Consider the following 15,276-nt stretch of genomic DNA (forward strand, 5'->3'; position numbering starts at 1 on the left):
GATCCGCCTGCCTCTGCCTCCCAAGTGCTGGCATTAAAGGCGTGCTCCACCACCAGCAGCAGCCATTCTTATTTCTTACCATCTCTCTCTATTCAGAAGTCTTGACTTAACTGCTTCTAGGAGGCAAGCGGACACTAAGTGAGCCCACCAGAGTGAGTATGTGACACTCTGCCACAGAGATTGGGAAACTGAGCAACAGCTGACTTAAAGTCATTCAAACGTAAGAACACACACAAACACATCTCAGACTGAACTCAGCCCTCAGGTTGCCAGCCTGAGGCCTCTGGCCCATTTCTAGCTGTCTGTACCAGATAGCCTCTTGGGGGCGATACCCAGGGAGGGCCTGATGAACCTTTGGCTTGTACAGTAACATAGGACCCTTGCTCAGAGGGTTCATTCCATGTTAATGTTCTGAAGCTGCTATTTTTGAAATCCTTAAGGTGTGGTGATCTGAGTGAAAAATACCCCCCAGAGGCACATGTATTCTTCAGGGAAGCTATGGAACCTTTAGAGTTTCTAGAAGGAGCATGCTACTGGCAGCACGCTTTGAGAATCGCTCACTTTCTGTTGAGTCTCTGCTTCCCCGTATGGATAGAAAATGTGACCAGGAGGCCCCTGCTCCCGCTGCCTGCTGTCTTGTCTGCCTGGTCATTATGGATTCTAGCCTCTGGAACCAACCGTAAGCCAAGACGCACTCTTTCTTCTTTACCTTGGAACCAACCATAAGCCAAGACACACTCTTTCTTCTTTACCTTGGAACCAACCGTAAGCCAAGACACACTCTTTCTTCTTCACGTTGCTTTTGTTCAGTGTCTTATCACAGCAACAGAAAGATAACTAATACGGATGTGCAACAATTTATCCTCGACCAGTCTGTGCCGGAACACCCCAGGCTGCCTTTCCCTCCCCCGACAAGCCTGTCTCTGGCTGTCCTCTGTTGTGGGTTCTTCTCGGTCCCGTGAACCTGCAATCCATGACAAGCCTGTCTCTGGCTGTCCTCTGTTGTGGGTTCTTCTCGGTCCCGTGAACCTGCAATCCATGACCGCCTTTGGATAGGGAGCCTCACAGTTGTGGGCACATGTATCTATCTGATGCTTACTGTCCCTCTAGACAGTGTTACCCTGTCACCCTGGCTGCTGTCCCCCTCCCTTGGTCAGCCTCATTGAGGGAGTGATCGTGGCTGGCTCAGTCCAGATCCTCAAGGCCTGGCACGGAGGGTGTGGCCTAAAGTACAAGAGGACTTATCCTCCTGACTCTTGCCCATAGCCTGTGGCAGGCAGCTGTCTGTCCTGTAGGAAGACTCTTGGGGCCACGGAGGCTCTGGAAAGAAAAGCCCCAGCCCACGTCAGCATCCTTCTCCCTGACCCGAGGCAGGCAGGCCTGGCCCCTCACACTGCTGCCAGAGTGGTTGGCCAAGCCCTGGGGTTTCTCAGGCTGTGTGTTCTGTGGGGGAGACATTCTTCACAGACCATGATAGATTCAAAAATGAGACACACGCATGCTGGTGTTGCCATAAGCTTACTGTCCTTTATGTCCCTCCCTCCCCCACCATTGCTCTACACTGCTGCCCCTAACCCGTCCCTTCTAAAAATCACATCAGGACTTGGCACTGATAATGTCTAGGAATCTGCAGAGCTGTGGCCATTTAACACAAGCACTCTAGTTCTCCATGGCAACTAGGGCTGCTGAGCAGAGGCATTGGGTCCCTGGGTCCTCAGTCTCTCTTGAGCCCAAGCTGCCACTTGATGTTCCCAGGAACTTCCCTCTCTCTGCCTTAGATCTATACTACAGTGTCTAGTGAAAAACAATCCCCGTTTACTTGTATTAGACATTTTCCTGAGGATTTAAAGCTTCCTTGAGGACAGTGCTCACTATCTTAGGCCATCACAAAACCAGGTCTAGAAAACCTGAGGTAAGGTATTCCTTTTAGAGGCTGGGGATGTAGCTTACATGCATGAGGCCCTGGGTTCTATCCTGGGCATTACATGACCCCTGGGTGTAGTGATACACTCCTGTAATTCCACTACTCCAAAGTGTCTGGAGGACCAGAAGGTGAAGGTTGAGGTCAATCCACCGCACTGGCTTTAAAACCATGTGGTAAGGTCAGGCATGGTGGTGCACGCCTTTATTTCCAGAACTTGGGAGGCAGAGGCTGGAAGATCTCCATGAGTTCAGGTCCAACCTGGGCAACATAGTGAATTTCAGGATAGCCAGGGCTATGTAGAGTAACCCTGTCTCAAAAACAAAACAAATCTAAACAAAAGGCACATGGCAGTTCATGCCTATAATCTTAGCAATTGGGAAGTTGAGGCAAAAAGATTGTGAATTGGAAGCCAAAATGGTTTTTGTTTTGTTTTCAGGGAAAGAAAAGAAAAAAAAAAGGTCAAAGCTGCCAACATCCCTACCTGGCAAACAACAAAACAAAACAGCAGGCCACCGTTGCATGCGGCAAGCAGTGGCCTGTGCCTGTTTCGGCCAAATGACTTTTATTTAAGGGATGACTGGCAGATGTCAGCACATCGTGCTCTCGCTTAGCCAGGCACAGAAAGTCAGGCACTTGCAGGGTTCCCCACACTAACAGCGGCCCGTGGGAGGCACTTGACAGCAAGGGATGGTTAGAAATCATTACCCACAGAGCAGAAGGAATTGAAGAGAGCCCCAGGATGGGGAGGACTGCCACAAAACAGTGCCGTCCAGATAGGACAGGGCCAGTGTAACACAGAGCCTCTGCGGATGCAGCCCACCAACAGTCCATCATGGAGAGGGGAGGTGTCCTGCCTTTCCCTGAAGAGCTATTGACTACTAATCCTTGGGGGAGGGGGACTATTCAGGAAGAAGGGCTTGAGAGAGGAAGATGGGGATAACAAGGGGGGGTAATAAAGGAGGGTGAACCACAATTCATATATATAAAACTATCAAAAAATAAAGGGAAAGGTAATTTCTTCCCTGGATCACTCCATTGTTCTATCCTTGGCATTGGGACAAAATACTCTCTGTCACTGTCCAAGTTTTTTCTGGGTAGATAGAAGAGGCAGGAACTCCAGTGCCTTTGGAACAATACCCCCTGCCAAGGTCTGCAAGACTCAGTCCAGGCCAACAGAATATTGAGCAACAGGAGAATGTGTCCCCAAATATCCAGCTCCTGTCATCAGGGCGCAGGGATTCTCAGCACACCAGCTGGGCTAAGAGGACCAGGAATCGAGAAGTCCAGATAAGTACCTGTTGGTACTAACACCGGTTTAAAGGCTCATTGGTGGAAAATCCTGGGAAGGCAGGTAGGAGAGACCTGGGAGTGGGACCCAAGCTGGAGACAGTGGGGACTCCACTTTTGCCCAGCTTGTCTATGAGAGCAGAGACCCCCAGGCTCAAACCCAGTGGCCTTAGGACCAAAGGGATATGGGCCTCATCTGTAGGCTACCTTCACTCTGAGTTTTTCAGCTTTCAGCACAGGGCCGTGGGGGCAGTGAGACAGTTAAAGGAACTTCCTCTCCCACCCAAGGTGGGGTAGAGGGCGGAGTTTGGGCCCAAGGATGCTGGACAGGTGCTGGGTCTTAGGACTGTGGTTTCAGGGTGACCCTCATATAGTGGTTGTCCATACAGTGGGGAACCAGCCTTTGGCTCTTACACCCCATGGAAGAAAACGAGGAAGAGAGAGGGGAAGGGCGGAGGGGGAGAGAGATGAGAGGAAGGGAGGGGCGGGGCAGGGATGAGAAGAGTAAGGAGGGGAGGGATGGAAAGAAGAGGATGGGAAAGTGGAGGAGAGAAAGGAAAGGCTGAAGAGGTGGTTAGGAGACAAAACACTTGAGCTCAAGTGTGAGGATTGGGGCTCAGGTCCCCAGAACCCACTTAAAGTCAGGGTAGTGTGGCGGGTGCCTGTAGTCCCAGCACTCGGGGTGGGGGCAGAGACAGTGGATTCCAGCAGCAAGCTGGCTAGCGAGGCTAGCTAGACTCAGCAAGCTTTAGGTTCAGTAAGAGACCCTGCCTCAATAAATAAAGTGGAGTGCTACCAAGGAAGACACCCGGTGTCAACTTAAGACTGACACATATGTGTGTATACACACCCATCTGCATATGAAAGTGCACACACACACACACATCCCTCTCTATATGGGGGGTGGACGACAAAACACTTTCTCCTTCTCCAGCACTGCCTCTGCCACCCAAGAGCTGCCTTCTTGCTGAGTTTCCTCTAGGTGAACCTGCCTGAGATACTGCCCTGAGATCCTAACCTGGGGACTCTCACTGTCTGTGATGGTTGTGTAACGATGACCCTCATAGGCTATTATGTTTGTCTACCTTTCCCCAGCTGGTGGAACTGTTTGGGAAGGATAAAGTGTGCCGCTAGAGCAGGCATTGAGATTTCAAAAACCTTTGGGCATTTCCAGTGTTCCTTCTCTCCCTGCCCCCTGTTTGAACACCAAGATGCCAGGTCTCATTTGTTCTGGCCATGGACTCTAGCCCTTTGAAACCATAAGCCCAATTAAATGCTTTCTTTTACAACTTGCCTTGGTCATGGTGTTTTGTCACAGCAAAAGAAAAGTAACTAAGATACTACCTGTCCCCTGCTCCCACCCTGTCATTTTTCTGAGACTCCGCCACCCCCAGTTAGCATGCCTTACTATATAGCACAGCCTTGCAAACTTCCCGCATAAAAACCACAGAACACAGTGGAAGCGAAGACAGCCAGCAAGTTGTTAACTTCATTTGAGACTCAAAGAAAGGTAGGGCTTTGCCAAGGTCACTCTGCTGCCAGTGGCAGGACGGGAAAGAAGGCACAGTACCCAGATGTGTGGCCTTCAGTGGGTGCTCCCAGTACCACCTGCTCCTGGGGCTAGCAGGGTGTGTTAAAGAGGGACCGGGAACAAGCTAACTACAGGGATGGGAACTGAGAAGAAGGGAGTGTTGGCAATGAGAAGGACCTTGTCCTCTGCCGAAGCAAACAGATTTCCCAAATATTTGATAGACCTGTCACTTAACAGCATCACCTTTTAGTCACTCTTAATGAACGCTGACTTAATAAACTGTTAGTTTAGGGTTATTTTTTAAACTTTAAATTCAGTTTTTAACATAGTGGCTTGAGATATGTACTATGTAGGTAGGTATGTATGTATGTATTTATGTATGTATGTTTATCAAGCTGGCTTCAAACTGGAGCTCCTCCTCTCTTGGCCTGCTGAGTCCTGAAATTTCAAATTCATACCACCACACCCAGGTAGTCAGCTACTTCCTGTAACTACTTCTATTTGCCATTCCCAATTCCCTGCTCCCCTGTTTCCTTATTCATAGAGTCATCTCTGGTCTTGGAGCTGTGACTGAAGGCCTGTTTGTATCATGTTTCTAGAATGTACCTTGCAGCATGGACCAACCAGTCAGAAGGCTTTCTTTTTCTGTTTTCATAGAACACTCCTATTCATCGTTTAAAACTCAACTCAAATGACAACTTCCTTTAAAAATTCTTGGCAGCCTTCCCAGCAGCCAGCACAGCACCCTGCTTCCAGTTCTGCTGGGAGTACTTGTCAATGATACCCTAGCATCCCTGTGTCCCAGGGCTGGACTCATTGAATCCTATACTATGGTCTATGGCACTACTTACTCCCTGGTGTCTTAGCTAAGGTTTCTATTGCTGGGATAAAATACCATGACCAAAAGCAACCCAAGGAGAAGAGGGTTTATTTGGTTCATCATTAGGGAACCACGGCAGGAACTCAAGGCAGGAATGTGGGGGCAGGAGCTGAAGCAGAGGCCACGGAGCCACGCTGCTTACCGGCTTGCTGATGGCGGCTTGCTCAGCCTGCTTCTGTACATAACCCAGGACCACCTGCCCAGGGGTGGCACCATGCACAGTGATCTGGGCCCTCCTGTGCCAATCATTAATCAAGAAAATGCCTGAGAAACTCACCCATAGGCCAATATTATGGAGGCATTTTTCTCAGTTAGAATTCTGTCTTCCCAAATTACTCTAGCTAGTTTCCCAATTCCCATCCTCTGCAAAGCCTCTACCTTCTACCAAACTGACCAGAGGAGCTCCAGGCCAGGGAAAAAGAACTCACCTATGACGTTCCGGATGTCATCTTCTTCTTCGGGGCTCAAGATGGGGCCCGTAGAGGTTGTTTCCTGCCCTGCAGTCCCCTCTTCCTCTGGCATGTCTGTTCCAACTGTGTCAGACAACACTGGGACCAAGTGTGGAACTTGCACAAATGTGTCCTCAGGAACTACTGCTGGTGCGGTGGAGGCTGGAGGTGGCTGGGTGGCTGTGTGGGCCACCGTGGCGGGTGGGGCCTGAGTAGAAGGCGTTGTCCCCGTAGGTTCTGGAAACACTGTGGTACTTTGCGTGGTTGCCAAGAGCTGTCCAGCTGAGGCCTGGGGGTCAGGGTCAACAGGGCTGGCTGCCGAGGCAGAGGCTTGGACAGAGGACAAGGATGTGGCCTGGACACTTGCGTCAGTTGTCACAGCAGCACCATGACGAGTGGTTGCTGGCCTCCGGGTGGCACTTGTCAATAGGTTTTCGTGTCTCAGGAGCTGATCTTCAATCAACAAGTCCACTCCGCTGTCACCACTGAAAAGTTCATCATCTGTGGATCAGATACAAGGCTCATTTGTGGCAACGGGGCAAGGAACAATCTGGCCAAGGGTGGGTGGCAACAGGCAGGTAATGAGGTTCCTTGCTGCAACATGGCAGTGAGCTTGTGCAACCAGGATTTTACCTTATCACCGTTATTTTCCTTTTGGAGGGTGAACCCCGGCCTTATGCGTGTTATGCTCTAACTGCGATCCACCCCAAGCCCTTCTAACTGGGGACTTAGAAGATAGCCAGGAACACGGGTAGCAGAACAGTTCTTTCCTTGGGAGTCTCTGGACAAACTGCTGCTGTCCTTACCCCAGCCGGGTTGGGGAGGGGTGTCCTGGAACTAAGGAGGAGCAGTCATGGACTATGAGCCTGGGCAGCTCACACCCGCAATGCTAGCACTTGGGAAAGCGTGTCTGGAGGATTGTAAGTTCAAGGATACCCTGGGTTACATAGCAAGTTGGAGGCTATAATATCTAAAAATAATTTTAAAGGAAGAAAGAAAGAAAAGAAAAGGAATAAAACCTTGCAGGAGTGAACAGAGTGACCAGATGATATGGGTAGGCAGCGATGCTGGAGAAGCAAGATGGAGGTGGGCAATGGGGGGATTCCAGGCAGAGGAGACAGAATGAGAAGCCCTGGGGCTTCAACAAGGCTGCGGAGCTGAGGAGCATTGAGGTAAGCAGTGTGGACACAGCAGAGGGGTGAGTGGGAGGTAAGGTAGAGGAAACCAGGAGTTTGGGTCATTGGCAGCTTGGTGTCTCTGTATAGAATTCAGTTTTTATTCTGAGCAGAAGGATCCTGAGCAGAAAAAAATCTGAGCGGACAAGTGTTCTAGGTGCAAAAGAAACAGGGAGAGAGATAGATCCCAGACACTCATCAAGAACGCCAGGAGGTAAGCCAAAGTGCAGTGACCGGCAGGGGGAAAGCATCCTAACCGCTGGGCTGGAAACGGCATATAGAGAGAGCGCCCGCCGGCAGTCAGTACCGGAGGACACAGCTAGCTCGGGGGAAATGACTCTGCAGCTACAGGTCGAGAATAAAGCATCAGATGACAGGACAAGCTGAAGTGGGGAGGCAACTTGGAAGGCTGCGTCCTGATACCAGCCAGGGAAAGAGCTGACTCGGGGAGAGGGGAATAGTGGCTTCTCGGGAGCTCAGGACCAGGACAAGAAAGATGACAGAAGACATAGAGGGGCACAGAAATGAGCTCATCTATTCTTTGTGAAAAGGCAGGGAGGTTGAGTGTCCATAGGGGAAGGTACTGGAGACTCTGCAAGCTCGAGGACCCTGGAGAGGAGCAGATGGCAGAGCCTACCAAGTGTCTCCAGGAAGTCATTCTGCCCAGGTCCTGGCTCATCCCTCCAGCTCATCTGTCCTTTGCCATGGTGTCCTCTAAAACCCAGAGAGCTTAAGTGACCCTCCTACGGCCTCTCAGCAAATAGGTAGATAACTACCATGCTGCACTATGGATGGGGTGTGGAGCCCCATCTCTACAAGATCCAAATGGCCATTTCCTCCTTTCCCTGCCTCTGGGGCTGTCCCCCTGACTCAGACTCACGCTGCTCTTCAATGTCGTTTTCCTCCTCAGAGATCTTGGCTTTGTAGTAGGTAATTCCCCTGATGACGGTGGGCTTGGAGGCCACCCGGCCTCTCAGGTACACCCGTCTCTGCAAGGGCTGCTGTGGCTTCATCACTGCAGGTGGGGCCAGTGGCTGTGTCCTCAGGAGTTCGATGGAGTTGATCTGCTGTGACACAGTTTCCTCCTGCAGAAACCGCTCTTCATACTGTTCCTCAGAGGGGACAAAATGGAAGGCCAAGTCACTCTCTGGATGGGGCAGGATGGACAATGTTGGGACAGAGGCCACATCAAATACAGCAGCCCTTCCTAAGAGTGCTTGGTGAGTGTTTAAATATGTCAGCCAACTGATCCCTGCATTAGACCTTAAGAATCAGGCCTGCCAGGCAGTGGTGGAGTACTCAGGAGGCAGAGGCAGGTGGATCTCTGTGAGTTCAAGGCCAGCCTGGTACAGAGCAAGTTCCAAGACAGCCAGGGCTACAGAGAAACCCTGTCTTGAAAAACAAAAAACAAAAAAATTGAGTCATAGACTCAATTCCCAAAGGGATGTAAGATTGCACTTCCATGACAAGGCTGCCCTCAGATGCTTTCCATGGGCACCCACTTAGGGAAGCTGTTGCTTCTATAGACTGTGAGAATCTGAAAGAGTAGAAGCCATCTCATGCTCTCACTCCCCCAGAGAGATGTTCCTTACCTTAATACATATTAAAGTTCTGAATAATAACAAATCCCAAAGAACCACCTGCATTTATGACTGGCATTGGATTTTATCAAAAACCTCAAGGTAGGCAGCCTGAAGTCTGGGTGACCCCAAGGACACCGAGTGTCACCTTGATAGTGCTTGCCCGTTAGAGAGCTATTGCCACACAGTGGCCTCCTGGGCCCCCTGTGCAGCAGGATTGCTATAGCCTCCCTGTGAGGACAGACACCCACTTGACAAGCAAAGAACCATGGGTGCGAGATTTGTGCTGGCTGGACTCAGAGTCAAGGCCACCTTGCAGATGACTCCAGCTCTTGGGAACAGTCAACCTTGAGTAGGGAACATGTGGCCAGCCTTGCTCTTAAAAGAACTTCAGCGGCTGAGTACAGAGGTGGCTTCCTATGGTCACCTACGCCATCAGTCTCCACCATGATCAAAGAGAGGAGTACGGTTCCTTAAGCCCTGCACTCCCAGGCCTTGGAGAGATCCGCTTGGGAGGAAGGCCCTAATAGAAGCAAGACCCAGGTCAGGGCCATGTCCTGAGTGGTAAGGTCTTCATCCACTCCATCTTAGTTATAGAGGTTCAGCCATCATGACGACACCCCTCACTGTGCGCAGAGTGGGCAGACCAGGCTTCTGTTCTGCATTTAAAATCCAGCCTGGAGACAATCTGGCATGCCCCCTTCCTACATTTCCCCGACTATGCCTGTTTTCCCATGACGAGAGTTTTACCAGACAGTGTAACAGATATTGGTGACAGGCAGCGGAAGGATGTGTACACATCTTTATCAGTCTCCCTTCCCTGGGGTCAAAGACCCATCCAGGACAACACAAAGCATGCTAGCTAACATGCCAACTGTGCCTGGGGCACCGTCCATCCCCCATGCCAGCTCCCTGGGTCTCCCTCAAGCCTCTGCTCATGCCAGAGGTATGAGGATGCCTGCTTCTTGTTCATGCCACTTTAGTGAGTGCCTATTAGGGCCAATCCACTATATACTAATCTTCACAAACATGGAGTAAGGTAATGTTCCAACATTTTATGGAGGAGGAAACAGACATTTAGTAGCAAAGTTGAAAAAATCACTCAGTGACTTGGCAGAGAAGGATACAAATGAAGTCACACAGCCATCAAGTAAGCCCTGCTGCTACTTCCTGGGCCCGTGTTCTCCCTTACATTAAGACACAGTGGCTGTAACCTCAAGACTACTTGTTTGCCATGTCCTCAGGGCTGTGGTCTGGCAACTGCCCAGCAGACGTGGAAGATGTTCCATTTTCCAGTGGGAAGGGGGGCCTGTGAGGCTGACCAGAGGCCCCTGCCACAGCCCCTACCTCAAATGCCCAGGGTATCTAATTGCTGGCCATGGTTTCCCACTGTGTTGCGGAAGCCTGTTGTCATTTTTTGTGGCGAGCCCCAGGAACTGTCTTTAGTTCCAGGCTCTCGGGAAAGGGCAGGGACTGCAGTTCTTCGTCCCAGCCAAGGATATGGAGCAAGACGGTGGACAGCCTTTGCCAGACAACATATAATTTCCTTGGATTTGCTGGCGACGAGCTGAACTGGGTGGCAGCTGCCCCCACCACGCTGTGATCGCCTCTCTCTGTTCCTCCAGGAGTCTGCCAAATGACTTCACCTCCTGGCACCCAGTGTCCCCACTCCCACTCTGCCACTCAACCTAGCCTCCGAGCCCCTCTGCCAACCTTCCAGACAAGGGTCATGTCAGAGGACCACCGTACAAATAATCACTTGCCATTCCAAGAACTGACTGACGTCATCTGCAAAACCCAAAAGGAAACAGCCAGACCGTCTCCCCCACTGCAGCGTGGTGCCTACCAAAGACACAGGGCTGCACACCCTGGGAGTCAACGAGCCTCCTCTTGGGCCTCCTACACCTCCCTCTGCACTACCAGCCCGGCTGGGCGGGTTGTGCTAACTTCAGCACTGTGTGCTGCGGGGACTCGGGGAAGGATGGAGACTTTGCTGAGCAAGGAGAAAAAGAGTTTGGTGTGTTTGATTTGGTTTGCAGTTTGCCCTCAGGAAATCTAAGCTGGGTTCCTGAACATACCGCAGAATGTGTCATCAAGACGACAGACCAAATTCTCCAACTTAGCTGGCTGCCTGGGGATCTGGAAGCAGAATGCAAGGAGTCCTGGCTGAGATGAGGGGCACAGGACCCAAGTGTGGGAGCAGGTGCCCTCAAGTCTCTTCCTGGTCCCCAACCTTCTGCCGTTGGGGTTATGATCTCGGGTTCCCTCAGGGGTGACCCACAAGGCAGGCTAAACACATGTTTAGTGGCCAACATGTAAGGGGCACTCAAAAATGAGAAAAAAAATATCTCTGAAGAAATATAATGTTTCAAAACCATCAAAAGCCAGATAATTAGTACCCTTCCTCATTTTATAGCATAGAATTGCTTTGATTTATAGATTGGGGAAGTCCACACACCATACTTTTCCAGTGCTTGTAGCCTCAAAGTCCTCATCCCCCATCTTGCCTTCAGAACACATGTGCCCCAAAGTTCCCAGACCCACGAGGTATGCCTGCTTGGCCCCTACGATGAGTTTCCTTACCCAAGAGTCCTGAGCCTGAGAACCGGGAATGTACTTTGCTTTGAAGAGTGCTTATCTTGCACAAAGTCTTGAGTTCAAACCCTAGCACCTCACAGACCAGGCATGGTGGCACACACCCGTAACCAAAGCATCTGGGAGGTGCAGGCAGGAGAATCAGGAATTCAAGGCCATCTTTGCTTACACAGCAAGTTTGAGGCTAGCCCAGGAGACATGACAACCAACAACCAACCAAACAAACAAAAAGAGTTCTGAGCCCACATACGCAACCTTCCTTCCTTTTTATCCAGATTCACAATGGCCCAGGCAGCAGAGTCCCACAAAACAATGTGGCCTGCTATAGTTTGGATCTTAAGTGCCCCCAAAGGCTCATGCATTGAAGGCTTGGTCTGTAGCCCATGGTGTTGTGAGGTGGCACAGGCTCTAAGACATGGGGCCTAGTGGGAGAAGTTATGTCATTGGGGCCCTAACCCCTTCCCCCTTCTCTTTTGCTTCTTCAAACCCTGGGGTGACTGGCAGTGCTTTACAACTGGGTAGAAGGGACAGAGTTTAAACACTCTGCCATTACTTTCCAACTGACCCAGGATCAACGTCCATCTGTAAGATGGAGTACTGACCTGTGTCTGGCCTGCTTTCCAGGACTTCAGTGATGACCCCACAGCGATGACAGTGTGCAGTGACCTAACAAGTCCCTTGCAAGCAGGAGGACCACATCATTTACTGTCTCCAAGCTGCGACATTCCCGAGAGAAAAACTGTGGGAACGACGCCAGGACAGGTGCAAACCCAGGTAAGAGCGCATACATGTCCTGCAAGGGATGCTCACAGAAGCAGGATGGGACATTGTGAGGACAATGCCAAGGCTCAGAAAACCCAGCCTTGAGGACCAGCTCCCACCCTTACTCACTGAACTTCCCCGCTGTCAGTGCTGAGTGAAGCCGGGCCCAGCCCTGCTGGTCACACCCATGGACCTGATACACAGAAGAGAGGCCCTGGCTATGGGCGGGGTAACCCCCAAGAGCTCTTTGCAAAGCTGATCTCACACTCCCAGGCTGAGGAGGTGCCCTGGGGATGTGGAGCTGTACCTCTGGGTGGGCGTAGGCTGCTGCTGCATCCCTCTGCAGGGCAGAGCGGATGTCGGGCATGCTGTCTAGGATGTTATCGGAGCAGTTCTCTTTGCTTCGCTTATTCATCTCAGTTCGGATTTCTTCCACGTCCTCTTTGATCTGCTCGTTTTCCTTGGTGAGGTTTTTAGAAACTTCCTGAGAAGAAAGAGTTTTGAATTAAAATGTTTCAGAGACAGGCAACCAGCAACTCGCAACCATGAGATGTGCTAGACGTGGAGATGACTTGGAGCATGGAGACAGGCAGACATGGAGATAGTTCAAAGCACAGAGGTCCATGGGCTGGCTCAGAGTGTGGCTCACTGTGACAGACACCCATGCAGTGTTTCCAGCTCTGAGACACCCACCTGCTAGAAATACCCAGACTGCCTTAGTCTCCCTACTAACAGCACTGCTACGGGGCAGGGCACCCGGCTGGCTCTTTTTTTTGGGGGGGTTATTAGTATACAGTGTTCCTACCAAGTGATGAAGAATGGTGCCAATGATTCCATTCACTTGCACAAGTGAATCAGTCATTCAATGTATGAAGGGAGTGTACTGAGGTGATTTTTAGAAGAGGTGGTCAGAAAAAAAGGTGCACTAACTGCTTTCCTATGAGTGCAAACCATTCATCCCCAACTTTCGGATCACTCACATAGAAAGTGGATAGGCTGACTTCAGTTTTTCCTACCCATGCATGAGAACGGCTGCCTGAAACGACCCCAAGTTGGCAGTTGCCAGACTCTAACCCTGGTTCACACCAGAAAGGGCCAAAGCTGCATCTCAGTCAGCTGGCACCGCTGTCTTCTGAGTGTCTGAGGCAGGCTCCAAATGCCCTGGAGTTCTTGTCTCAGGGAGGCCGCTTCTGCCACTGGGGAGAGACACTGCCACAGGGTCTTCACATGATGGGCATGGCAGTCAGAGTACCCAAGCGGAAGGCGGGTGTGGAGGAGGGGTTCCTACAGAAGGAGGGGATGGAGGAGGGGTTCCTGCAGAAGGAGGGTGTGGAGGAGGGGTTCCTGCAGAAGGAGGGTGCGGAGGAGGGGTTTCTGCAGAAGGAGGGTGCAGAGGAGGGGTTCCTGCAGAAGGAGGGGATGGAGGAGGGGTTCCTGCAGAAGGAGGGGATGGAGGAGGGGTTCCTGCAGAAGGAGGGTGTGGAGGAGGGGTTCCTGCAGAAGGAGGGTGTGGAGGAGGGGTTCCTGCAGAAGGAGGGGATGGAGGAGGGGTTCCTGCAGAAGGAGGGTGTGGAGGAGGGGTTCCTGCAGAAGGAGGGGCTGGAGGAGGGGTTCCTGCAGAAGGAGGGGATGGAGGAGGGGTTCCTGCAGAAGGAGGGGATGGAGGAGGGGTTCCTGCAGAAGGAGGGTGTGGAGGAGGGGTTCCTGCAGAAGGAGGGGATGGAGGAGGGGTTCCTGCTGAAGGAGGGGGTGGAAGGAGAATGCGGAGGAGGGGTTCCTGCAGAAGGAGGGTGTGGAGGAGGGGTTCCTGCAGAAGGAGGGTGCGGAGGAGGGGTTCCTGCAGAAGGAGGGTGTGGAGGAGGGGTTCCTGCAGAAGGAGGGTGTGGAGGAGGGGTTCCTGCAGAAGGAGGGTGTGGAGGAGGGGTTCCTGCAGAAGGAGGGTGTGGAGGAGGGGTTCCTGCAGAAGGAGGGTGTGGAGGAGGGGTTCCTGCAGAAGGAGGGTGTGGAGGAGGGGTTTCTGCAGAAGGAGGGTGTGGAGGAGGGGTTCCTGCAGAAGGAGGGTGTGGAGGAGGGGTTCCTGCAGAAGGAGGGTGCGGAGGAGGGGTTCCTGCAGAAGGAGGGTGCGGAGGAGGGGTTCCTGCAGGAGGAGGGTGTGGAGGAGGGGTTTCTGCAGAAGGAGGGTGTGGAGGAGGGGTTCCTGCAGAAGGAGGGTGTGGAGGAGGGGTTTCTGCAGAAGGAGGGTGCGGAGGAGGGGTTCCTGCAGAAGGAGGGTGCGGAGGAGGGGTTCCTGCAGAAGGAGGGTGTGGGCGGAACCTGAATCACAGAGCTTAGCGATCCCCTCTGCCCAGCAGTTAATTTTAGAGAAAGTGACTTCATGGAGATCCAACACTGTCCAACTATGGTCCTATACTAAGGCTTCCGTGGGTCTCTAAATGTTCTATGTGGGCTTCTGCAGAGGGACCGAGTTCAGTTCCCAACACCCACATCAGGAAGCTCATAAGCCCCTGTAACTACAACTCCACAGAGATCTCACACCTCCAGCCTCTGTAGACACCTGCACTCATAAGCACATACCCACACACAGACACACAGACACACACATAATTAAAAACAATAAAAATGAAACCCTTTAAAATGTCTTATGTGTGGAGCTAGCAGCATAGCTCAGCAAGAAAGGGCGCTTGCCACCAAGGGTGATGACTCGAGTTCAACTCCTGGACATGGGGGAAGAAGAGAACCAATTACTGCAAGTTGTCCTCCAACCTTCGCATACATGCTGTGACCTGTGCACATGTGTGTGAGCGTGTGCACCTGCACATGCCCCCACCATACACAAATAAATAAACAAAAGGTTCTTTACAGGCAGGGTTGGGGATGTAACTCAGTAGTAAAGCCTTGTCTGTCTGTCATAAGGCCTCAGGCTCCATCCTCAGCTCTGAAAATAAAATAGTCTATGTAACAAGGGCTGGTAGCTCAGGCCTGTATTCCCAGCTACACAGAAGGCTGAAACAAAAGACTGCAAGCTCGGGCCAACCTGAGATAGAATAGGCTCAAGGCCAGCCTGGGACCCAGAACAGGCTCAAGGCCATCCTT

The 15,276-nt window shown here is 51.6% G+C and overlaps 1 protein-coding gene across 2 annotated transcripts in view; it reads right to left on the bottom strand.

The window, feature by feature from the left end:
* Olfml2b (olfactomedin like 2B) overlaps positions 1-15,276 on the bottom strand; it is a 37,005-nt gene that overhangs the window by 6,506 nt on the left and 15,223 nt on the right. The window contains exons 4-6 of one of the 2 annotated variants that reach the window (XM_013114256.3): positions 12,491-12,667; positions 8,127-8,358; positions 6,051-6,572 (exon numbers count right to left, since the gene is read on the bottom strand). In XM_013114256.3, coding sequence (XP_012969710.1) covers positions 6,051-6,572; positions 8,127-8,358; positions 12,491-12,667 — 931 coding nt within the window. The remainder of the gene's footprint in view (positions 1-6,050; positions 6,573-8,126; positions 8,359-12,490; positions 12,668-15,276) is intronic. The other variant, XM_005071432.4, reaches the window with a different exon arrangement.

The sequence above is a fragment of the Mesocricetus auratus genome, unplaced genomic scaffold (assembly GCF_017639785.1).
Source record: "Mesocricetus auratus isolate SY011 unplaced genomic scaffold, BCM_Maur_2.0 Super-Scaffold_100676, whole genome shotgun sequence".
Lineage (NCBI taxonomy): Eukaryota > Metazoa > Chordata > Mammalia > Rodentia > Cricetidae > Mesocricetus > Mesocricetus auratus.